Genomic DNA, 24,178 nt, shown 5'->3' with positions numbered 1-24,178 from the left:
CAGGCAGACAGGAGCCAGGCCACCATCATCTCTTTATTCGCTGCCAGCAGAGTCCACCAAGCCTACTGGGCAGTCCTGCTGCCCACCACCCCGTGATGGGGTCTCCTCTAGGTTCCAGCCGTCCTGAGGGGGCCCTGGCAGCATCTGGAGACCCCCAGGCCAGAGGTGAGGGGTGAACTGGACTGAACTCAGGGTGAGGGTTCCCCCAGATCCTTCTGGGATTCCTATGTCCTGCTCCCTGTCAAGAGGGGCACCCCAAATCCTCCAGAGGGCTGGGCTGGAGTTGAGAATGGGGCACCCTCAAAGCCCAGGCGTCCCTGCAAGCCCCTGGATTCACAAGGCCCTGGCGGGCCTCCCTGCTGCCCTCACCCGACCCCATCCCCAGGAGTGGGGCGAGGATGGAGGGTGGGGGTCCAGAGGAGAGCGAGGGGCAGTGGGGGCTTCTCCTCGAGGCCCCGGGGGGCACCCTCGTGCATCCCCACGGTTCCCTTGCACAGGTGCAGGAGACCATCAGGAATCAGGGCCGGGTGTCAGGGTGCCCTGCAAGGGAGGGGTGGTAATGGCATTAGGGAGGGTGGGGTGCGGCCCACCCCCACCACCACCCCGGTGTGGTCGGTCTCGGGGGAGGGAGGGGTGCGCCGGGACTCACAGCCACCCCGGTGTGGTCAGTCTCGGGGGAGGGAGGGGTGCGCCGGGACTCACAGCCACCCCGGTGTGGTCAGTCTCGGGGTAGGGAGGGGTGCGCCGGGACTCACAGCCACCCCGGTGTGGTCAGTCTCGGGGTAGGGAGGGGTGCGCCGGGACTCACAGCCACCCCGGTGTGGTCAGTCTCGGGGGAGGGAGGGAGGGGTGCGCCGGGACTCACAGCCACCCCAGTGTGGTCAGTCTCAGGGGAGGGAGGGAGGGGTGCGCCGGGACTCACAGCGTCGCAGGCGGATGGGCCACAGGAGGAGGCTGCAGAGACACAGGGCAGCGGCCACGCCCACGCCACCCGTCACGGCCACCATCGCCCAGTGGTAGAAGCTCACGCAGGCCCTGCAGCAGAGCTCCGAGCTGTGGGAGGAGGCGGGGGCTGAGTAGGCACCATGGGGACCCCCCACCCAAGCTGAACCTGTTCCTCCCCTCCCACCCGAGGGCGGCTCCATCCTGTCCAAGCCAGGAGCTGGGGTCCCTGCAACTCCCTCCCTCCTGTCCCACACCCAACAGTTCGGCCAGTCCTGTCAGCCCTGCCTCCAGCGTCCATCCCTAATCCACCACGTCTCCCCGTCCCTGTCTCCCCACGTCCAGCTTCAGCACGGCCCACCTGCACCCACCAGCTGTCCTCCCGGCAGCGGCCACCAGAGGGCGTCTTTGAGCGCCTGGGTCAGGGCCTGTCCCTCCTCTGCCCACAGATCTCCATGGCTCCCACTGTCCTCGGGGTCAAAGTCCAAGTCCTCCCCATGGCCCACCAGGCCCTGCACGACCTGCCCCGTCCCCTCCTCCCTCTGCTCCAGCCACAGGGGCCTCCTCCCTGTTCCCTCCAACATGCCAGCTGTGGGCCCACCCAGGGCTTTGGCCTGGAACGCTCTGACATCCTGCAGGTGTCAGGTCCATGTCACCTCCTCCAAGAAGCCCTCCCTGGCTTCCTGCCCTGGCTGGCCAGGCTTCTCTGAGTATTCACCTTTACACACCACCCACGCCGGTCCCGACCACACGTTCACCTCTGTGACTATTCACATGGCTGGCACTGCCCCAGTGAATGCTTTGGTTTCCAGGCCCTGGGCCTCTACAAGCATGAATGCTGTGATGCCGTGGTCTAGAACCATCTGTGTCTGAACCGTGAGTTCTATGGGTCTGGTTTACACAAGGGTCTGGCTCCCTTCCAGCTGGGTCCACCCCCGATATATTTCTGTACAGTGTTTTCAGCACTGCACACACAGACCCAGTGTTTGTTGAATGAATAAATGAAGTGCTCAGTGGAAGAAACGAGAGGTCACCCCAGTCTATGACTCCCACTGGGGTGGGTGTCTTTGGTCCACAGCTGGATGCCCAGACCCAGAACACTGCTGGGCACACAGCAGGCGCTCAATACCCTCTTAATGAACAAAAGAATGGATGAAGGAAGGAAGGAAGGGAAGAATGAATGAACAAACAGCGGCACTCACGGGCAAGGGTGCAGGCTCTGGATGGCCATGACTGCCAGCCCGTTGGCCACCTTATCCGAGAAGCTCATGGAGCCGTACACGAACGCTCCGCTGTTCTGTGGAGACACAGGCAAGGTGGTCAGCGTGCATCCCGAGATCTAGGCCCCGGCCTCCCCAGCCCCAGCCTGGCTACCAGCCCTACCGTGTGGGGACCGATGAGGTCAGCCGTCATGGCCAGTGAGGTGACGAGGATGGTGGCACAGCCAGCACCCAGTAGCACAGCCGCTGCGTATATGGCCACGCCCAGCCCCTCCGCCAGCGCCACCCAGGCGGCAAAGGCCAGGATCACCAGGAGGCCCGAGAAGTAGGTCATCTGTAGGGACAGCCCCAGGGTCAGGCCCATACCACTGGGTGCCCCCAAGCCTGGTGCTGGCCCTCTCTGGTCTTCAATCTGCCACCCCTACCTCCAACCCCAGCAAACAAGAGGCATAAGCTAGATGGTCCCTCAGGAGCCCAGGCTCTGGCCCTGGACAAGTCCAAGGCTCAGCAGACCCTCCATGCCGGAGCTGTGCTTTCTGTCCACGCCGCAGTGGCTGCAGACACGTGGCTACTCTGCCTAAAGGCAGGTCAGTTACAATGAAAGCAAATGACAGACTCGGCTCAGTCCCAGCGGCCACATTTCACGCCTTCAGTAGCTGCACAGGGTGGACAGAAAGCACCAGAGCTCTGCAGCCGCAAGAGTATGAACTTGAGACACGCAGAAGCCAGGGTCCCAGAATTCCTTGTTCCCAGATCCGGGGCTTTTTTTTTTTTTTTTTTTTTTTTTTTTTGAGACGGAGTCTCGCTCTGTCGCCCAGGCTGGAGTGCAGTGGCGCGATCTCGGCTCACTGCAAGCTCCGCCTCCCAGGTTCACGCCATTCTCCCGCCTCAGCCTCCCGAGTAGCTGGGACTACAGGCACCCGCCACCTCGCCCGGCTAATTTTGTTTTTGTATTTTTGGTAGAGACAGAGTTTCACCATGTTGGCCAGGATCTCCTGACCTCGTGATCCGCCCGCCTTGTCCTCCCAAAGTGCTGGGATCACAGGTGTGAGCCACCGCACCCGGCCTAGATCCAGGGCTGCTACAAGGCAGGAACTCAGAGGCCTGGAAGCATCCAAGGCTGGAACCCGCAGTGGGTGGGACCTCGGCTGCAGGGCACCCCGTCCTCCACCCCGGTCCCCGTGCACTCACGTTCCGCCCAATTCTCTTGTTGATGGGCTTCATGAGGAAGGAGGAGAAGAAGCCGCTGAGGTACATCACCAGGGGAATGGTCGCGATGAACTTCTGCGGGAGCAGAGCCAGGCACGGCGTGTCAGTCATGGCTCGCCAGGCTGGGGCCGTCCCATCCCAGTGTCCCCACCCCAACCCGCTCACCTTGGGCAGGTGGAGGGAGTAGGTGAGGTACATGGCCATGTAGGTCTGGGACAGGTTCACGATGAGCCTGGTGGTCATGTACAGCACGCCCACCTGTGGGCAGACAGAGGGACTGCCAGGGATCAGGAGGGCCTTCTCCACTCCCACCAGCAGGGGGCACCGGGGCCGGGGTGGGCGCACCCTGCAGCTGGCATTTGATCCATTGGTCGTGACTGCCCAATGGGGTGGGCCAGGGAGAGGAGAGCGGCGCTTGATGAGTGATGTCTGCCCCGGGTGTGGGCTGCACCAGCGGCCGCGTGTGCTCTGTGTCTGGATGCAGCTGCCCCGCAGAGCAAAGGCCCAGTGGGTGGGAGAGGAGGTCCACGCCAGCCCCGCCGCCCCCAGCACGCACCTGGTAGAAAGCTGGCTCCCGGAGCCAGTGCTTCCAGAGCAGCAGGGGCTGGGCGACGGCGGGGGCCAACAGGGGGGTGTGCTCGCCCGGCTCCTCCACGTGCGGCCGGCGCCTCTCCCGGGTGCCCAGGTGGAACAGCAGTGAGAACACGGCGCCGACACCCACCACCAGCAGGGACAGGTTCTGGGGACCCGGCGGAAGCGGTCAGTGGCGGCTGGCCCAGCCCCTATCCCTGGCTTGAGGACTCCAGGCGACCCACCCGGGCTCCAGCTCACCCGGAACATAGGCACGTCCTGGCCCCCCAGCTGGTCGCCGATGTCGATGTCCTGGGTGGGCTCCACCCGTGACGAGCCCTGCAGGTGCAGCAGGAGCCAGGCGGCGCCGTAGACGGTGATGTTGGCCACCACGGTGAACGCATACCTGGCGGGCAGACGGGCAGGGACTCAACGAGATGCCAGGACCCCGGGCCACTTCCTCCCCGCGTGGCCGCACCGTCAAAGCAGCCTGGGGAACCCCTGACTGGTGGGTGATTCTAGCCACCATCACACTGTGGCCTCCAGGAAGCCCGTGCTGGCCTCTGTTTCCCCAGCCCGCACATTATCTAACGCAGGACAGCTGTGACCCGCAACTCCCCGCTTCGTGCCTAGGACCAGGGTGCAGTGACTCGGCCAAGCGGAGTCCACGCTACAACCCAAAAGTCTGAGAACCCAGAGACTCAGAAGCCGGGATTCGAGAATTCTTCCCCAGATGCTGGACGGCTACAGGGCGAGGGCTCCCTGGTCTAGAAGCATCCAGGCCGGCCCCTGCCCGCAGCCCGGCCAGGCACGGAGCCCCCCAGGGGGGCCTCAGAATCCCACCACGAATCAGTCTCTTTCTGAAAGCGGGAACCATGCCACCTCCAGAGGCCACGTGAGCACAGCAGGAGGTCAGCTGGCAAAGCAATGGCACGTAGGAAGTGCCTGGGGTCTGGCCCCAGTCAGCTGGGGCCCTCAGGGGCCCTGGGCATTGGGCAACCCGTGTCGTTAGCGCCTGCACCTGTCTCATGGCCATAATGGGGAACTCAGATCTGGGGGTGGGGAGGAGGCCAGAGTGGGCAGAGCTGGTGATGCACCGTCAGATGTGGAGACAGCGTGCTCCCCCGACACAGAGGCGCTGTGTGGACCCTGGCTTTGTGCACTAGCTGGGGCCGAGCCCTCCTCTGGAGTACGTGGGAGAGAACAGTTCCCACCCCCCAGCTCACGGGGGGATTAAGGAAGTTGAGATTCATGTTAAGGGTCTAGAACTATGCCAGGCACACAGCAGGTACGCAATACATCATCATCATAACCAGAAGAACCTCTTCCTGTGCCTCTAGCAAGTGAGTGGATAAGCCGGGCACCCGCCGCACCCAGGTGTAACACAAAGAATTTTTTTTTTTTTTTGACGGAGTCTCACTCTGTCGCCCAGGCTGGAGTGCAGTGGTGCAATCTCGGCTCACTGCAAGCTCCACCTCCCAGGTTCAGGCCATTCTCCTGCCTCAGCCTCCCGAGTAGCTGGGATTATAGGCGCCCGCCACTGCGCCCGGCTAATTTTTTATATTTTTAGTAGAGACGGGGTTTCACCGTGTTAGCTAGGATGGTCTCGATCTGACCTCGTGATCCACCCGCCTCGGCCAACAAAGAATTCTAAGGCAGCCCCAGAGAGGCCTGCCCGTCGCATCCCCTCCCCGTGCCAGCAGGACCTATAAGTCTGCCATGGACGTTACTCCCAGGATGTAGCCGGGGCTAAGTGGCGTTCTATGGCAGAGGGAAAGGGACTTTGTGGACATGTTCTAACCAAAGACCTTGGTCAGCTCAGACATATCCACAGGGAGATTATTGGTCAAACGCGGTGGCTCACGCCTGTCATCCTAGCACTTTGGGAGGCTGAGGAGGGCAGATCACTGAGGTCAGGAGTTCGAGACCAGCCTGGCCAACACGGTGAAATCCCATCTCTACTAAAAATACAAAAATTAGCCGGGTGTGGTGGCGCGCACCTGTAGTCCCAGCTATTTGGGAGGCTGAGGCAGGAGAATCACTCGAACCCGGGAGGCGGAGATTGCAGTGAGCCGAGATGGCGCCACTGCACCCCAGCCTGGGTGACAGAGTGAGACTCCTGTCTCAAAAAAAAAAAAAAAAACCGGCTGGGCACAGTGACTCACACCTGTAATCCCAGCACTTTGGGAGGCCAAGGTAGGCAGATCACCTGAGGTCAGGAGTTTGAGACCAGCCTGGCCAACATGGTACATGGGGAAACTCTGTCTATTAAAAAAAAAAAAAAAAAAAAAAAATTAGCTGAGATCGTACCACTGCACGCCAGCCTGGCTGACAGAGCGAGATTCTCTCAAGGGAGACTACTGTGGGTGGGCCTGGCCAAATCAGGCCATCCTTTGGGAGAGAGAACTTAGGACTTCTTGGGATCAGAGACTCCCCCTGCTGGCCTCAGAAGCAGCAGCCGGCCACCATGATCTGCACAGGTGCAAGACGGCAAATTCCGCCACCAACCACGTGAGCACAGAGGAGGGACCGCCCCCAGCCTTCCTTAAGACCCTAACCCTGGGCAACCCCTTGAATGCAGGCCCAAGACAGACCCTGAAGCACTACACTCCTCTCCCCCCAGCTCAGCCATGGAGACTCCTGACCCCCAAAAACTGTGACAGGAGAAATGTGTGATGGCCAAGTGTGGTGGCTCACGCCTGTAATCCCAGCACTTTGGGAGGCCGAGGCAGGAGGATTGCTTGAGCCCAAGAGTTCAAGACCAGCCTGGACAATATAGTGAGACCCCATCTCTACAAAACCTTTAAAAAACAGCTGGGTGTGGTGGCACACTCCTGTAGTCCCAGCTATTCAGGAGGCTGAGGCAGGAGGATCACTTGAGTCCAGGAGGTTGAGGCTGCAGTGAGTCGAGATCACACCACTGCACTCCAGCCTGGGCAACAGAGTGAGACCCCCCTCTCCAAAAAATAAACATAAGGCCGGGCGCGGTGGCTCAAGCCTGTAATCCCAGCACTTTGGGAGGCCGAGACAAGCGGATCATGAGGTCAGGAGATCGAGACCATCCTGGCTAACCCGGTGAAACCCCATCTCTACTAAAAAATACAAAAAATTAGCCGGGTGAGGTGGCGGGCGCCTGTAGTCCCAGCTACTCGGGAGGGTGAGGCAGGAGAATGGCGTAAACCTGGGAGGCGGAGCTTGCAGTGAGCTGAGATCCGGCCACTGCACTCCAGCCTGGGCGACAGAGCGAGACTCCGTCTCAAAAAAATAAAAATAAATAAAAAATAAACATAAAAGACTGCCTGGTCTCGAGCTGCCGAGTCTCTGGCCGCTCGTTACGTGGCCCCACTGACTGATACGCCAAGCTAGGGCCCACCCTGCCCACGGGGGAGGGTGCCCAGGCTCCCACCTGAGTGCTGTGAGCTCCACCTTCTCATGGTCGTTGGTGACGAGCTCCGGGATGAGGCTGAGGTGGGAGATCTGTGTGGAGGCCCAGCCGAACTGGAAGATCACGATGAACGGGCCATAGTAGAGGAGGGCAGCCCACTCGGGCGTGGCCGCCCCGCAGCCCAGGCAGGGGCTGAAGATGAAGGGGAAGGACAGCAGGACGCAGACGGTGCCTGTGGACGGGTGGGGTGGTCAGTCATGGGGCTGTCCCGCACCAGCCAGGGCTCCCGGGGTGGGGACAGGGAGGGAGGAGAGAGGGAAACTGAGGCACAGACGGAGACGCCCCCTCCATGCACACAGTCATACAGGAGTGAGGGTCTGCAGCCGGGGTGCCCCAGGCCTATGGCCCCGGTGACAAAAGGGGAATCTGACACCAGGTACCTGGGCTCAGCCTGTAAGTCAGAAGAACCTGGGCGCAGGGGGTCCCCTGGAAACCTGCCCCCACAGGTGCCCCCGGTTACAGCCACAGCCTCCCCCGGCTCCTCCCCCTCGGCCACTGACAAGCCTCCCATGGGGCCTCAGGGAGCGGGAGGCCCAGGTAGGGCTGGGCGGGGCTGGGCTGGACCCTGCCCTCCTTGAGCTCCGCGGTCCCTGTCAGCTCCTAAGGTGACCACTCCCTGTAGCACTGTGGTGTCCAGGCCTCCAGGGACATTCTGGAAATAGCAACTGCCCCCAACCAAGGTGCTTGGCTCTGCTGTGCCAAGCCCTGGTTCTTCACATCCTCAGAAAAAACCCCTAAGATACCTTGGAACAAATGTAAGATCCTCCCTGCAGCCCACAGGGCTCTTTGCAACCTGCCCTATTCCCTCTGTGCCCTGTCCTGCCCTGCCCTCTCTCCCTCTTCTCTCTCTGCTCCAGCCATGCACGTCTCCTCACTGTTCCTCCAACACCCCGGGCGGTCCTGCCCCAGGGCCTTTGCATGGACGTGCCTCTGCCTGGAGCTCTCTTTCTCTCACATCTTATTAAGACCGGCTCCTTTTCACCTCTGGGCTCAACGGGAATGTCACCTCCTCAAACACGTCTCTCCTGGCCCTTGCGGCTCCTACTTCACCCTTCAGCGCACCAGGGAATTCTCTGTCTGTCTGTCTGCCAGCTTCCTGCCGGCTTTCCTCTGCAGACAGCAGCTTCTGAGGGGCCTGGGGAGACCCAGCATGGAACTCGGGCACTTCAATATCTCCATTTTTTTAGAGAGAGAGTCTTGCTCTGTCGCCCAGGCTGGAGTGCACTGGCGAGATCTTGGCTCACTGTAACCTTTGCCTCCGGGTTCAAGTGATTCTCATGCCTCAGCCTCCCGAATAGCTGGGACTACAGGCACCTGCCACCACGCCCAGCTAATTTTTGTATTTTTAGTAGAGACAGGGTTTCGCCATGTTGGCCAGGCTGGTCTCCAACACCTGACCTCAGATGATCCACCCACCGCAGCCTCCCAAAGTGCAGGGATTATAGGAGTGAGCCACTGCACTCGGCCTTTTTTTTTTTTTTTTTGAGACAGAGTCTCACTCTGTGGCCCAGGCTGGAGTACAGATCTCAGCTCACTGCAGCCTCCGCCTCCCGGGTTCAAGTCATTCTCCCACCTCAGCCTCCCATGTAGCTGGGATTACAGGCGCCCGCCACCATATCCGGTCGATGTTTGTACTTTTGATAGGGATGGGGTTTCACCACGTTGGCCAGGCTGAACTGGAACTCCTGGCCTCAAGTGATCCACCTGCCTCAGCCTCCCAAAGTGCTGGGATGACAGGCGTGAGGCACCGTACAGGCTGTTCCTTCACTATCTTCTGAGCAGTGAAAAACAATAGTGGCTCTGACACAGCCTAGAGACGTGGGTGTCATTATCCTCATTTTCCAGATGGGAAAACTGAGGCCCCTAGAGTGAGCCGGAGCCAGGCTCCTTCCCCACGGCCCCACACTCCTCTCCTCCCAGCCTGGGGCACCTGGAAGGGCCCATACCACCAAGCCTAGAGGCGGGACCTCCTTCCTCCCTCCAGGCTCCAGAGATGACCTCATCCCCAGACGCTGGGCCAGCCCCCAGAGAACTGGAATGGGGAAGTGAAACCAAAGGCGGCCTCTCCTGCTGGCTTCCCTGGAACTAGGGTCTGGGAGGGTTTGTGCGGATTCCTGGGGTCCTGGCGGGGTCATCCGGGGGCAGAGCACGAACTGTGGACTCTGGTGAGAAGGTCTCTTCCTGGCCGGACTCCCTGTTCCTGCGGGCCAGTCTGGGTTAACCATTGCTGGGGCCAGGCTGCCTGGCAGGGGGAGCTTGGGCAAGTGACTGTGCCTCTCTAGGCCTCAGTTTTCAGAAAGCAGGGATCGTGGCCAGGAGTGGTGGCCCATCCCTGTAATCCCAGCACTTTGTGAGGCTGAGGTGGGAGGATCGCTTGAACCTAGGAGGTTGAGGCTACAGTGAGTCATGATCGTGCCACTGCACTCCAGTCTGGGCAACGAGCGAGACCTTGTCAAGGAAAAAAAAAAAGACAAAAAAACCAACTAAAAGAAATGAAACAAAAAGAGAAAGGAAAAGAACAGACTGGGTGCGGTGGCTCATGCCTATAATCCCAGCACATTTGGGAGGCCGTGGCGGATAGATCACCTGAGGTCAGGAGTTTGAGACCACCCTGACCAACATGGTAAAACCCTGCCTCTACTAAATATACAAAAATTAGCCGGGCGTGGTGGCACGCGCCTGTAGTCCCAGCTACTCGGGAGGCTGAGGCAGGAGAATCGCTTAAACCCAGGAGGCAGAGGTTACAGTGAGCCGAGATCATGCCACTGCCTTCCAGCCTGGGCGACAAATCAAGACTCCATCTCAAAAAAAAAAAAAAAAAGACAAAGGGTAGTGAAAGTTCCTGCCCATGGGGACGTGGTGGCTCACACCTGTAATCCCAGCACTCTGGGAGGCTGAGACAGGCAGATCACTTGAGGTTAGGAGTTCAAGCCCAGCCTGGACAATATGGTGAAACCTTGTCTCTACTAAAACTAAAAAAATTAGGCGGCTTTGGTGGCACGTGCGTATAATCCCAGCTACTTGGGAGGCTGAGGCGCAATAATCATTTGAATCCGGGAGGCGGAGGTTGCAGTGAGCCGAGATCCCGCTACTGCACTCCAGCCTGAGCGACGGAGTGAGACTCTGTCTCAACAACAACAAAAAACAAAAAGAAAGTAAGTTCCTGCCCCACAGGCTGCTGTGGGGATAGAGTTCACGTGTGGCACCAGCAAAAGCTCCGTCTACTCTGAACCACTTCCTGCTTCCGCAGCTTCAAAGTGAGGACTGTTCCTACCTTTTCCACAGCTGCTTCTGCTACTTGGAATGCACCTCTCCACACGCTCCTACCCATCCTTCAATACCTCAAAGCTAATGTCCTTCCTTCTGAAGCCCATTTGTACCACCTGCCCACCCACAGGAGTGTTTGTGTCTGAGTCTGAGGGTCCTCTCAGGATTGCGGGGGAGCCCCCCAGGACTTGTTAAGGGGCAAAGCGAGTCCTTAGCCACCAGCCCCAGACTTGGGTGTGAAATACAGAAGTGGGTGCCATTGCTAGGGTGACCTTCACTCAAGTCACCTGCTCAGGCATCAACAGCGGCTGCCTGGGCTTCTGCTCCCAACAGACCCTCCAGGCCCACCCAGGTGGCCACCGACTCTCAGCTCCCGGGGCAGATGCCCCCTCCCCAAGGCAGGGAAGAGGGGTGACGTTGGAGGCCTTGGTGTCCGATTGGAACACCCGTTCCCAAAAGCCTGCTTTGGAAAAACATAAAGCCTTCAGTTACTTTTTCTGTTTGTTTTCTTGTTTTGGTTTGTTGTTGTTGTTGTTTGTTTTGTTTTAGACAGACTCTCGCTGCGTCTGGAGTGCAGTGGCACGATCTCCGCTGACTACAGCCTCTGCCTCCCAGGTTGAAATGATTCTCCCGCTTCAGCCTCCTAAGTAGCTGGGATTATAGGCACGTGCCACCTCACCCAGCTACTTTTTGTATTTTGGTAGAGACAGGGTTTTGCCATGTTGGCCAGGTTGGTCTCAAACTCCTGACCTCAGGTGAGGAGGCCTCCCAAAGTGCTGGGGTGCCAAGAGTGAGCCACCGCGCCCGCCCCGCCCAGAAATTATCTTGTGCATCTGTCAAAGAGCTTATCCAACTATTATGATCAAAGAGGAATTTGGAGCCCTGGGCACCACTCAGGGGAAGGGACAGCCGGTCCCCTCCCTGTCTGCCGCCACCTCAGGTGACCCGGGAATAGCCCAGACATAGGAAACATGAAAATCCAGTCCCCAAGTTGTGCCTCCTGCCGGGCCTGCGCCCTCAGACCACTGGAGATCCACTGCCTCTTGCCAAAAATGTCAACACCCAGAGCCTGGGTCCAACCACCCACCTCAGTCATTGTTCCCAAGGGTGAGGAGGCACCAGCCTGCCCCTCCTGCAACCTGGAATTCCAAGAACTGCGCAGGATTCCTGGCCCTGCCTCCTGAAATGCCCTGTGTGTCCCAAACGCCAGGACGCAGCCGGCACTTCCGTGAGGGCAAGAAGAGCAGGGAAGGAGGCCGGCTAATCTTCAGGCCCAGGGTCCAGGCGGGGAGAGGAGGGCCGCTGGGAGGCAGTCCTGCCGTCTTATCGATGGGCACCGGGGCAGGGTGACCCAGCCCATGACGCTGGCCTGCTGCCCTCCCGACAGCCCTCTCTAATCAGGGCACCTCCCCCAGACCTAGGGGCATCCCTGACCCTGGCCGGGCAGATAGAGGCAATGCAAGAACAGGGCAGAGACCCCTGACCCTCCAGTCCCACCCAGGCGGCTCTCAACTCTCAACTCCCGGGGCAGCACCCTCCAACTGCCCACGCACCAGGTTGCCCTGGCCGAACAGACAGACAGAGAGAGGAGGCTCTAGGCAGCCTGACTGTCCCTCAGCCATAGCTGTCCCGGTTGGTCACCCTAATAGATGAGCTCAGGCTAGACAGACTGAAAGGAGGCACCACCAACCCTCCAAAGGGTTCAGGGCGGCCCGGGGGGTCAGAAAGACAAAGGCATTGACACTAGGAAGTCATGTAGTCAGATGGTGAAGGCCCTGCAGGTCCGACGGCAGCTCTGAGGCAGACAGACAAGGAAAGCTGGGCCAAGGGACAGACAAAAGGGATACGGGGCAGTTAAGCAGACAGGGGAGGCTCACGGCTCAGGCAGATAGGGAGGCCCTGCACGGTTGAACAGATGGGGGAGGCCCTGCACAGTCAGAGAGATGGGGGCGGCTCAGGCCAGGGGGCAGATAGACAGACGGGGGAGGCTGGCTGGTGGGACAGGCACGGGAGGTCCAGGAGTGACACCACAGAGGGACCACTGGGTGGTCAGACAGAGGCGGGAGGCTCAGGCCACAGAACAGCCAGAGGAGTGAAGACTCAGCTCATGGGGCAGACACACAGGGAAGACCTAGGCCCCAGGCAGGCAGACAGAGGGGACTGGGTGGCGGGACTGATGGAGGAGGCTCAGGCCACGGGCACAGACAGACAGGTAGGGAAGGTTCTGACCATGGGACAGACAGAGGGGTGAAGACTCAGCCCATAGGGCAGACAGATAGGGGAGGTTAAGGCCGTGGACAGACCGTGCAGGGAGGCTCGGGCCACCGGACAGACAGACCGAGGGGAGACTCCGATCCCGGGCAGGCAGACGGGGTGGCGGGTCAGAGGGAGGAGGCTGCCGGGTCGCGGAGTCTCGGAGGGACTGCCTGACAGGTGGCGGGGCCGGGACGCTTACCGACCAGGTGCCAGGCCTTGCGCGGGCCGTAGCGAGGGCAGCATCCGGCGGCGCGGTCGGCCTCGTAGCCCACGAGGGGTGTGCACAGCCCGTCGGCCACCTGGCCCAGCAGCAGGAGCAGCCCCGCGCCGCGGGAGCTGTAGGCGCGCACCGAGTGCAGGTAGAGCAGCAGGTAGGTGAACCACATGGACGCGCACAGGTCGTTGAGGAAGTGGCCCACGGCGTAGCTCAACCGCGCCACCAGGGACAGCGGCCGCCGGGACGGCGCCGCTCCGGCCGCTGGGGGTCCCGGGCCCATTGCGGCGCCGGGCACGCGCCCCCCACCCCCAGGCTCTGCGGAGGGTACCGGGGCCAGGCCTTCGGGGGTGCCGTCGGGAGAGGCGCCGGGGACGCCCAACACGCGCCGGGCACACCGCACTCCGCGCCCCGCTCTCCTCCGGCCGCGCCCGCACCCGCTTCTGCGGCGTCCGCCCCAGGCTCGACTCTGCGGCTGCCGGGCCCCAGAGCCCGGAGACTGCGCCGGGCGGGGAGGGGCGGGGCTGTTCCGGCGCCTGAGCCAATCGGAGCCACGTCCCGGGTAACCGCAGCCAATCGCCAAGGAGAGCGGAGAGGGGCGTGGCCCCAGGGCTGGTTCCGCCTCTACGCCGGGCGCCCGTGCGGTCCTAGCGCCCGCCGGGTATGAGGACGACCCCCGACCGCTCCGCGTCAGTGGCCGGCACCCCCATAGACTGGGGAGGGAAATGTACCAGGGGGCACTGCCGGCTCCCACCCAGACCCCGCCTCCAGGCCCGCGCCACCCCAGTCCACCCGGAGCTGGACGGCCCACTGAGGGCTGGGGTGGAGCGGGTGGGATGGGCTCTGGGGTTGGGGTCGTGGGGAGGTCTGAGCCCGAGCTGGCCTCGGGGTCCGCTGACTTCCCGACCTAGAGAGACTGGATCGGGAGAGGACGCAACAACACTAATTGGTTACTAACGGTAATAATGGGGGTAATCAACATAATAGTACCAGCTGGCCTTTAACGAGCGTTGCCTGCCAAAAGCCCCACGTGGTGGGGCAAATTTTACTCCCATTTTACAGGCGAGGAACGGAGTTGCCCGGGGCGCGCAGTGAGTCAGGCGCCGGTGACTCCGAGGCCTGTGCGCGCGACCCTTCCCCCTCCAACCAACGTCCTCCCTCGAACGAGTCACCGGACTGAGGGTTTCAAGTTCCTCCAAGGAGTGCGGGCGGTTCCCACTACCTCAGACCCTACTCCTTCCAGCGGCATTTTCTCTTCTTTCTTCTTTTTATTTATTTTAGAAACAGGGTTTTGAGGCCGGGCGCCGTGGCTCACGCCTGTAATCCCAGCACTTTGGGAGGCCGAGACGGGCGGATCACAAGGTCAGGAGATCGAGACCATCCTGGCTAACACGGTGAAACCCCGTCTCTACTAAAAATACAAAAAACTAGCCGGGCGCGGTGGCGGGCGCCTGTAGTCCCAGCTACTCGGGAGACTGAGGCAGGAGAATGGCGTGAACCCGGGAGGCGGAGCTTGCAGTGAGCTGAGTTCGGGCCACTGCACTCCAGCCTGGGCGACACAGTGAGACTCGGTCTCAAAATAAAAAAATTTAAAAATTAAAAAAGAAACAAGGTCTTGAGACAGGCGCGGTGACTCACACCTGTAATCCCAGCACTTTGGGAGGCCGAGACGGGCAGATCACCTGAGGTCAGGAGTTTGAGACCAGACTGGCCAAAATGGTGAAACACGTCTGTATCAAAAATACAAAAATTGCCGGGCGCCGTGACTCACGCCTGTAATCCCAGCACTTTGGGAGGCCGAGACGGGCGGATCACGAGTCAGGAGATTGAGACCATCCTGGTTAACACGGTGAAACCCCATCTCTACTAAAAATACAAAAAAAATTAGCTGAGTGTAGTGGCGGGCACCTGTAGTCCCAGCTACTCCGGAGGCTGAGGCAGGAGAATGGCGTGAACCCGGGAAGTGGAGCTTGCAGTGAGCCAAGATGGAGCCACCGCACTCCAGCCTGGGCGACTGAGCAAGACTCCTTCTCAAAAACATAAATAAAATAAAAATAAAAATACAAAAATTAGCCGGGCATGGTAGCAGGTGCCTGAGATCCCAGCTACTTTGGAGGCTGAGGCAGGAGAATTGCTTGACCCGGGAGGCGGATGTTGCAGTGAGCCAGGACCACGCCATTGCACTCCAACCTGGACAACAAGAGCGAAATGCCGTCTCAGAAAAAAAAAAAAAAAAAAAAAAGAAAAGAAAAGAAAAAATGAAACGGTCTTGCTCTGTGGTCCAGGCTGCAGTGCATTGGTGCAATCATGGCTCACTGCAGCCTCGATCTTCAGGGCTCAAGTAATCCTCCTCCTGTTTCAGCCTCCTGGGTAGCTGGGACTACAGGCATGTGCCACCACATGTGGCTAATTTTTGTATTTTTAATTTTGGAGAGACGGAGTCTCACTATGATGCTTAGGCTGACCTCAAACTCCTGGTCTCAAGCAAGCCTCCCACCCTGGCCTCCAGAAGCTCTGGGATTACAAACATGAGCCTCTGCATCGGGCAGGTCTCCAGCAGTTTTCTTTTCTTTTCTTTTTGTTCTCTCTCTTTCTTTCTTTTCCTTCCTTCCGTCCTTCCTTCCCTTTCTTTTCTTTCTCTCCCTCTCTCTTTCTCTTTCTCTTTTTCTTTTTCTTTTTGAGATGGAGTCTCCCTCTGTCACCCAGGTTGGAGTGCTGTGATGCGATCTCAGCTCATTGCAGCCTCCGCCTCCCGAGTTCAAGCGATTCTCCCACCTCAGCCTCCCCAGCAGCTGGAACTACGGGCACCCACCACCACGCCTGGCTAATTTTTGTATTTTTAGTAGAGATGGGGGTTTCACCATATTGGCCAGGCTGGTCTCAATCTCCTGACCTCAAGTGACCCACCTGCCTCGGCCTCCCAAGTGTTGGGATTACAGTCATGAGCCACCGTGCCCGGCCTACAGCAGTATCTTTAGACCTTGCAGTCAGAGTGAGGTATGATTGTACCACTGCACTCCAACCTGGGCAACAGCAAGACCCCAACTCCAAAACAAAACAAAACAAAACAAAAGGCCCTTGCAGTCTGCAAGGGGAATCATTAGATCCATACTTGGTTCCACTGATTCTCAAGTCTGTTTTTTTTTTTTTTGAGACAGGGTCTCACTCTATCGCCCAGGCTGGAGTACAGTGGCATGATCTCAGCTCACTGCAACCTCTGCTTCCTGGGTTCAAGAGATTCTCCTTCCTCAGCCTTCCAAGTAGCTAGGATTACAGGCGCCCGCCACCACACCTGGCTAATTTTTGTATTTTTAATAGAGACAGGGTTTCACCATGTTGGCCAGGCTGGTCTCAAACTCCTGACCTCAGGTGATCCTCCTGCCTCGGCCTCCCCAAGTGCTGGGATTAGCCTGAGCCACTGCACCCAGCCTGGGACAAGTCTTTTAACCTCTTGGAGCCTGGGTCTCCCCTGATCTAGAACAGGTACAAGAGTTACATAACTGGCCTGGCACAGTGGCTCATGCCTGTAATCCCAGAACTTTGGTAGGCCGAGTTGAGAGGATTACTTGATCCCAAGAGTCCAAGACCAGCCTGGGCAATGTGCTGAGACCCTATCTCTACAAAAAAATTTTAAAAATTAGGCCAGGTGCGGTGGCTCAAGCCTGTAATCCCAACATTTTAGGAGGCCGAGGTGGGCAGATCACTTGAGACCAGGAGTTTGAGACCAGCCTGCCCAACATGGTGAAAACCCATCTCTACTAAAAATACAAAATTAGCTGGGCCTGGTGGCTGTGCCTGTAATCCCAGTTACTCAGGAAACTGAGGCAAGAGAATCACTTGAACCCGGGAGGGCTGAGGTTGCAGTAAGCTGAGATTGCACCGCTGCACTCCAGCCTGGGCGACAGAGTGAAGCTCCGTCTCAAAAACCAAACCAAGGCCAGGCGCGGTGGCTCACGCCTATAATCTCAGCACTTTGGGAGGCTGAGGTGGGCGGATTACAAGGTCAGGAGACCGAGACCACGGTGAAACCCTGTCTCTACTAAAAATAAAAAAGTTAGCCGGGCGCGGTGGTGGGTGCCTGTAGTCCCAGCTACTTGGGAGGCTGAGGCAGGAGAACGGCATGAACCTGGGAGGCGGAGTTGGCAGTGAGCCGAGATCGTACCACCGCACTCCAGCCTGGGTGACAGAGTGAGACTCCGTCTCAAAAAAAAAAAAACAAAAAAAACAAAAAAAAAAACCCAAGGCTCAAACAGCCAAGGGGTCCACAGCCCTGGCCACCCACGCTGATGCAAGTCACAAACTGTTTTCTGTTTTATGAAAACCAGACTGAAAATGGGTGAGAGAGGTAAAGGAGGTCAAGAGACAGAACCTAGAAAGGAAGGAGGAGAGATAAGAGGCAGACGACTCAGGGAGATAAAGGCATGAGGAGAGATAAGAACCCCAATTCCTTCCTCTCTGTGTGGCATGTTCCCCCTTAGAGTCCTCCTGGCACGTTCCCCTTCAGTCCTCTGAGGAAAATGAAAAAATGGATTTTTGAAATACTAGCCTAGGGACCGGGGGCCCTGGCTCCCACCTGTAATCCCAGCACTTTGGGAGGCCCAGGTGGTTTTTGTTTTTTTTTTTTTTTTTTTTTTTTTTTTGAGACGGAGTCTTGCTCTGTCGCCCGGGCTGGAGTGCAGTGGCCGGATCTCAGCTCACTGCAAGCTCCGCCTCCCGGGTTTACGCCATTCTCCTGCCTCAGCCTCCCGAGTAGCGGGGACTACAGGCGCCCGCCACCTCGCCCGGCTAGTTTTTTGTGTTTTTAGTAGAGACGGGGTTTCACTGTGTTAGCCAGGATGGTCTCGATCTCCTGACCTCGTGATCCGCCCGTCTCGGCCTCCCAAAGTGCTGGGATTACAGGCTTGAGCCACCGCGCCCGGCCGGTTTTTGTTTTTTTAAGACAGAGTCTTGCTTTGTCACCTAGGCTGGAGTGCAGTGGCGCAGTCTCAGCTCACTGCGACCTCTGCCTCCTGGGTTCAAGCAATTCTGTGTCAGCCTCCCGAGTAGCTGGGATTACAGGCGCACCTGCCACCACCCCCAGATGATTTTTGTATATTTAGTAGAGATGGGGTTTCACCATGTTGGCCAGGCTGGTTTCAAACTCCTGACCTTAAGTGATCTGCCCACCACAGCCTCCCAAAGTGCTGGGATTAGAGCTGTGAGCCACTGCGCCTGGCCACCCAAAGTATTTTTATTTTTTGTTGGTTTGTTTATTTGAGATGGAGTCTTGCTCTCTCCCCCAGGCTGGAATGCAGTGGCGCAATCTCAGCTCACTGCAAGCTCTGCCTCCCAGGTTCATGCCATTCTCCTGCCTCAGCCTCCTGAGTAGCTGGGACTACAGGCGCCCGCCACCACGCCCAGCTAATTTTTTTTTTTTTTTTTTTTTTTTTTTTGAGATGGAGTCTCACTCTGTAGCCCAGGCTGGAGTGCAGTGGCGTGATCTTGGCTCACAGCAACCTCTGCCCTCCAAGTTCAAGTGATTCTCCTGCCTCAGCCTCCCGAGTAGCTGGGATTATAGGTGCCTGCCACCGCGCCTAATTTTTTCTATTTTTAGTAGAGATGGGGTTTCACCATCTTGGCCAGGCTGGTCTTGAACTCCTGACCTCATGATCCACCCGCCTCGGCCTCCCAAAGTCCTGGGATTACAGGCATGAGCCACCGTGCCCGGCTAATTTTTTGTATTTTTAGCAAAGACAGGGTTTCAACTTGTTAGCCAGGATGGTCTCGACCTCCTAACCTCGTGATCCACCCTCCTCGGCCTTCCAAAGTGCTGGGATTACAGGCGTGAGCCACCGCGCCTGGCCTCACTCAAAGTATTTTTAAATTTTTTGTAGAGATGAGGCCTCATCATTTTGCCTAGGCTGGTCCCGACCACCTGGCTTCAAGTGGTCCTCCCAGCTCAGCCTCCCAGTGTTGGGATTACAGGCGTGAGCCTCGGCACCCGGCCTCTGTTTTGTCCCTGGAAGCCAGCTCATATTTCCTAGCCCTGACTTTGTGGGGTGAGCAGGAACTAGGTCTGACCTTGTGCCGAGGAGCCCCAAAGATTCTGAAGCCCCCGGTTTTGAGGGTAGACAAGGGTGACCCCTCCCAGTTCCCCTCATCAGGGACAGGGCTGGAGGAGTCAGACCAAGAAGCGTGGTTACATGGCAGGTGAGGAGTTGGGACATTACCCTGAGGTCACAAGGGAGCCATGGTAGGGGTTAGAGGGAGGGTGGGACTGTGATTAAAAAGTCCAGTGGGAGATGAGCAGCTTCTTCCAAACGAAGGCCTCAGGTGCGTGCGTGGGGAAGCCACAGGAGACGACATGCCTCAACAAGAGTGGGGGTTGGACGTGGGGGTAAAGATCAGAGAAGGCCCTGTCTGGAGATGTCAGGAAGGCATGATGAAAGCTCAGGCCCTCGGGGTAGGACAGAGGAGTCAGGAGAGATCCTCACAGCCTTTGATGTCCCCAGCCCCTCACCAGCGGCCCCCTGACGCCAAGCCTGCGTCCCCCCTCCCCTGGCCGGAGATCGGATGTCCTGATGGCCGCAGTCCAGCCTCGGGTGGAGTGGAGAACGTTAAGTACCGGAGGCTTCCTTGATCTTCTGTGACCCAGGCCTGGGATGACAGAGGCGGGGGGCAGTGAGGGTTCCTGAGGCTGCACTGAAACTTCCTTAGATCTGAGGGTGGCCATGGTGGAGGTGGGGGAGCGGGGGAGCAAAGCCAGGATCATATCTGTACAGTCCCTGACAAGCCAGCAAACCTCAGTTGCCCTCTCCATAAAATGGGGGTGAGAGTAACAGAATCAAATAGAATACTGGCAAGCTTCAACCATACAACTTGGCCAGGTGCGGTGGCTCACGCCTGTAATCCCAGCACTTAGGAAGGCTGGGGCGGTCAGATGGCTTGGACCCAGGAGTTCAAGACCAGACTGGGCAACATAGGGCAACCCCATCTCTAAAAAAATAATGATAAAAATAAAAATATATTTTAGGTCCAGCACGGTGTCTCACCCCTGTAATCCTAGCACTTTGGGAGGCCGAGGCAGGCAGATCACCTGAGGTCAGGACTTCGAGACCAGCCTGGGCAACATAGTGAGACCTCAATTCTACAAAAATACAAATAATTAGCTGGGTGTGGTGACATGAGCCTGTAGTCCCAGTTACTCAGGAGGCTGAGGCAGGAGAATGGCATCAACCCGGGAGGCAGAGCTTGCAGTGAGCCAAGATCGCGCCACTGCACTCCAGTCTGGGCAACAAGAGCGAGACTCTGTCTCAAAAAAAAAAAAAAAAAAAAGGAAAGAAAAGAAGGAAGAAAAGGAAGGAAGGGAGGGAGGGACGGAGGGAGGGAGACAGCCAGGCATGGTGGCTCATGCTTGTAATCCCAGCACTTTGGGAGGCCAAGGCAGGTGGATCGCAAGGTCAGGAGTTGGAGACCAGCCTGACCAACATGGTGAAACCCCGTCTCTACTAAAAATAGAAAAATTAGCTGGACATGCTGGCGCGCACCTGTAATCCCAGCTACTTAGGAGGCGGAGACAGGAGAATCACTTGAACCTGGGAGGTGGAGGTTGCGGTGAGCTGAGATCATGCCACTGCACTCCAGCCTGGGCAATAGAGCAAGACTCCATCTCAAAAAAAAAAAAAAAAAAAGAAAAGAAAGAAAGAAAAGAAAGGAATCTATCCTTCCTTCCTTCCCTCCCTACCCCTTTTTTTTTTTTTTTTTTTTTTTTTGAGACAAGGTCTCACTCTGTCACCCAGGCTGGAGTGCAGTGGCACAATCTCTGTTCACCACAACCTCTGCCCACCAGGTTCAAGCGATTCTCCTGCCTCCGCCTCCCAAGTACCTGTGATTACAGGTGGCCACCACCACACCCAACTAACTTTTTTTTTTTGAGATGGAGTCTGGGTCCGTCACCCAGTCTGGAGTGCAATGGCAAGATCTCGGCTCACTGCAAGCTCCACCTCCTAGTTCAAGTGATCTCCTGCTTCAGCCTACCGAGTAGCTGGGATTACAGGCATGAGCCACCACACCTGGCTAATTTTTTGTATTTTTAGTAGAGACAGGAGTTTCTCCATGTTGGTCAGGCTATTCTCGAACTCCTGACCTCATGATCTGCCTGCCTCGGGCACCCAAAGCGCTGGGATGACAGGCGTGAGGCACTGCGCCTGGCCTCTTCAGTCAGTCTTTGCGGGACTCAGTCTTCGCCAGGCCCGGCCTGGCTTTGGGTCCTGTTCAGTATCTGGTTTCCCATTGCCAGAAGGAGCGCGTTCTGTGAGTCTTGTGATTTATGTTTTCACATTGATGCTGGTCAGTCCTTGTGCTGAGAGCAAAACGGGGAGGAGCTGTAAGGAAGTGCGGTGACCTCCTGGCACGGCAGGGCCTGGAACTCGGGGGTTTTTGTTGTTGCTGTTGTGTTTTGAGAGTTGCTCTGTCGCCCAGGCAGGAGTGCACCGGTGCAATCTCAGCTTACTGCAACCTCCACCTCCGGGGTTCAAGCAATTCTCCTGCCTCAGCCTCCCGAGTAGCTGGGATTACAGGCGCCCGCCACCACACCTGACTAAGTTTTTTTGTATTTTTAGTGGAGATGGGGTTTCCCCATGTTGGCCAGGCTGGTCTCGAACTCCTGACCTCAGGTGATACCCCGCCTCGGCCTCCCGAAGTGCTGGGATTCCAGGCGTGAGCCACTGTGCCTGACTAACCTCGGTCCTTCTGACGTTTGGGACCATATCATTTTTTGTGGTGGGGGCTGTGTAGGATCTCTGGCCTCAACCGCGTAGATGCCAGTAGAACCCCCACCGAGTCCGACAATGAAAAATTTCTAGACATTGCTAGGTATTCCCTGGTGTGACAGAAATGGCCCCGGATGAGAACCACTGAGCTAGAGTGTTTTCTGTAACATGTATTCGATTCTCCCTAGACGATCCCAGCCAGCAACCTCATAAAGGTAGACACAGCAATTATCCCACTTAACAGATGGAGAAACTGAGGCACAGAGGTTTAGTAAATTGCCCAAGTTCCACAGTTAGGACTCAGATTGCTTCCTTGAGTTCCTGAGGCTCAGTAGCAGTGGGGTGCCCCCTCCTCAGAGGCCTGAGACCCCTGTCCCATCAGCCCTGTGTTCTGGCAGCCCTGGGGCCAGGGGCCGCTAGGGGCAGTAGCTCTCTTTCAGCTTCCCTATTGCCTTCTCAGCTCTCCAGCATCTGTTTAAGCAATGCCCTGTATTAAATTCCCTCTATAAAAAGCCCCAGGAGGTTTGAGATTGTCCCTGGCCTGGGAGAACCAAGTACACCCTGACTCTCCCTGGGTGGTGCAGAAAAGTCCAACCATCCATGTTGATTAATATCTATTGAAAATTTAAGGCCGGGGCGCAGTGGCTCACGCCTGTAATCCCAGCACTTTGGGAGGCCGAGGAGGGCAGATCACGAGATCAGGATATCGAAACCATCCCGGCTAACACGGTGAAACCCCGTCTCTACTAAAAATACAAAAAATTAGCCGGGCGTGGTGGCGGGCACCTGTAGTCCCAGCTACTCGGGAGGCTGAGGCAGGAGAATGGCGTGAACCCGGGAGGCGGAGCTTGCAGTGAGCCGAGATCGCGCCACTGCACTCCAGCCTGGGCGACAGAGCGAGACTCCATCTCAAAAAAAAAAGAAAAAGAAAAAGAAATTTAATGGGCACGTGTAATCCCAGTACTGTGGGAGGCTGAAGCAGGAGGATTGCATGAGGCCAGGAGTTTGAGACCAGACTGGCCAACATGGCAAAACCTCATCTCTACTAAAAGTACAAAAATTAGTCTGGCACGGTGAGTTGTGCCTGTAATCCTGGCTACTCTGAAGGCTGCAGCAGATGAATCACTTGAACACAGGCGGTGGAGGCTGTAGTGAGCCAAGATTGTACCACTACACTCTAGCCTGGGAGGTGGGCAACAGAGCAAGACCCCATCTGTACAAAAATTAAAATAATCAGCCAGGCGTGGCGGTGCACACCTGTGGTCCCAACGGCTTGAGAGGTTGAAGCAGGAGAATCGCTTGAGCCCAGGAGTTCGAGGTTGCAGTGAGCTGAGATCCCACGACTACACTCCAGCCTGGGTGATACAGCGAGAAAAAAAAAAAAACAAAGACCAAAGACCCTTTATCTGAGAGATGTTATTGAGTAAACAGAACTGGCTGCAGTTGAAGCTTATAGCATGAAGGCACTGGTATCATACACAGTGGAATACGACCTCACGTTTGTTTGCTTACTTTTATTAATTTTTTTTTTTTTTTTGTAGAGACACGGTCTCACTATGTTGTCCAGGCTGGCCTCAAATTCCTGGGTTCAAGCAATCCTCCTGCCTCAGCCTCCCACAGTGCTGGGGATTACAGGTGTGAGCCACTGCACCTGGCCAGGTCCTCACTTTATTTTTTTGAGACAATGTCTCGCTATGTCGCCCAGGCTGGAGTGTAGTGGCTCAGTCTTGACTCACTGAAACCTCTGCCTCCCGGGTTCAAGCAATTCTTGTGCCGCAGCTTCCCGAGTAGCTGGAGCTACAGGTGTGCACCACCACGCGTGGCTCATTTTTGTATTTTTAGTACAGACAGGGTTTTGCCATGTTGGCCAGGCTGTTCTTGAAATCCTGACCTCAGGTGACCTGCCCACTTTGGCCTCCCAAAGCACTGAGATTACAAGTGGGAGCTACCACACGCAGCCTATATTTTTATTTATTTATTTAATATTTTTTCAGAGGGAGTCTTGCTCTGTCACCCAGGCTGGAGTGCAGTGGCGTGACCTCAGCTCACTGCAACCCCCGCCTCTGGGTTCAAGTGATTCTCCTGCCTCAGCCTTCTGAGTAGCTGGGACTACACGCCCAGCTAATTTTTCTGTTTTTAGTAGGGACAGGGTTTCTCCATGTTGGCCAGGCTGGTGTTGAATTCCTGACCTCTGGTGATTCACCCACCTCGGCCTCCCACAGTGCTGAGATTACAGACATGAGCCACCGCACCCGGCCCACATCTTTAATAGGAATACACACACGTGTACGTGTGTAGGCATGTG

At 57.3% G+C, this 24,178-nt stretch overlaps 1 protein-coding gene across 2 annotated transcripts; it reads right to left on the bottom strand.

Annotated features, from left to right (window-relative positions):
- Positions 1-20: 20 nt before the first annotated feature.
- MFSD12 (major facilitator superfamily domain containing 12) lies at positions 21-13,611 on the bottom strand. 2 transcript variants are annotated; one of them, XM_073017129.1, is made up of 10 exons: positions 13,109-13,611; positions 7,348-7,558; positions 4,203-4,347; positions 3,928-4,110; positions 3,537-3,629; positions 3,354-3,446; positions 2,326-2,496; positions 2,145-2,239; positions 923-1,053; positions 21-540 (listed from the first exon to the last, which is right to left on the bottom strand). In XM_073017129.1, exons 1-10 carry the CDS (start codon positions 13,404-13,406, stop codon positions 518-520), a joined length of 1,443 nt encoding a protein of 480 aa, XP_072873230.1. In that variant the 5' UTR covers positions 13,407-13,611; the 3' UTR covers positions 21-517. The 2 variants fall into 2 exon arrangements, with proteins under 2 accessions (XP_072873230.1, XP_072873229.1); XM_073017128.1 differs by lacking the exon at positions 3,928-4,110 and having other exon boundaries at positions 13,109-13,520.
- Between the last annotated feature and the right edge of the window lie 10,567 nt (positions 13,612-24,178).

Source organism: Chlorocebus sabaeus, chromosome 6, assembly GCF_047675955.1.
Source record: "Chlorocebus sabaeus isolate Y175 chromosome 6, mChlSab1.0.hap1, whole genome shotgun sequence".
Taxonomy (NCBI): Eukaryota; Metazoa; Chordata; class Mammalia; order Primates; family Cercopithecidae; genus Chlorocebus; species Chlorocebus sabaeus.
This window is presented reverse-complemented; position numbering and strand designations above follow the sequence as displayed.

Coding starts and splice junctions, on each gene's coding strand:
- MFSD12 (XM_073017129.1), bottom strand. CDS start 13,406: ATGGGCCCGGGACCCCCAGCGGCCGGAGCGGCGCCGTCCCGGCGGCCG. Junction 4,348..7,347: donor GTGGAGCTCACAGCACTCAG/GTGGGAGCCTGG, acceptor TCTGCCCGCCAG/GTATGCGTTCACCGTGGTGG. Junction 3,447..3,536: donor ACTCCCTCCACCTGCCCAAG/GTGAGCGGGTTG, acceptor CTGCTCCCGCAG/AAGTTCATCGCGACCATTCC.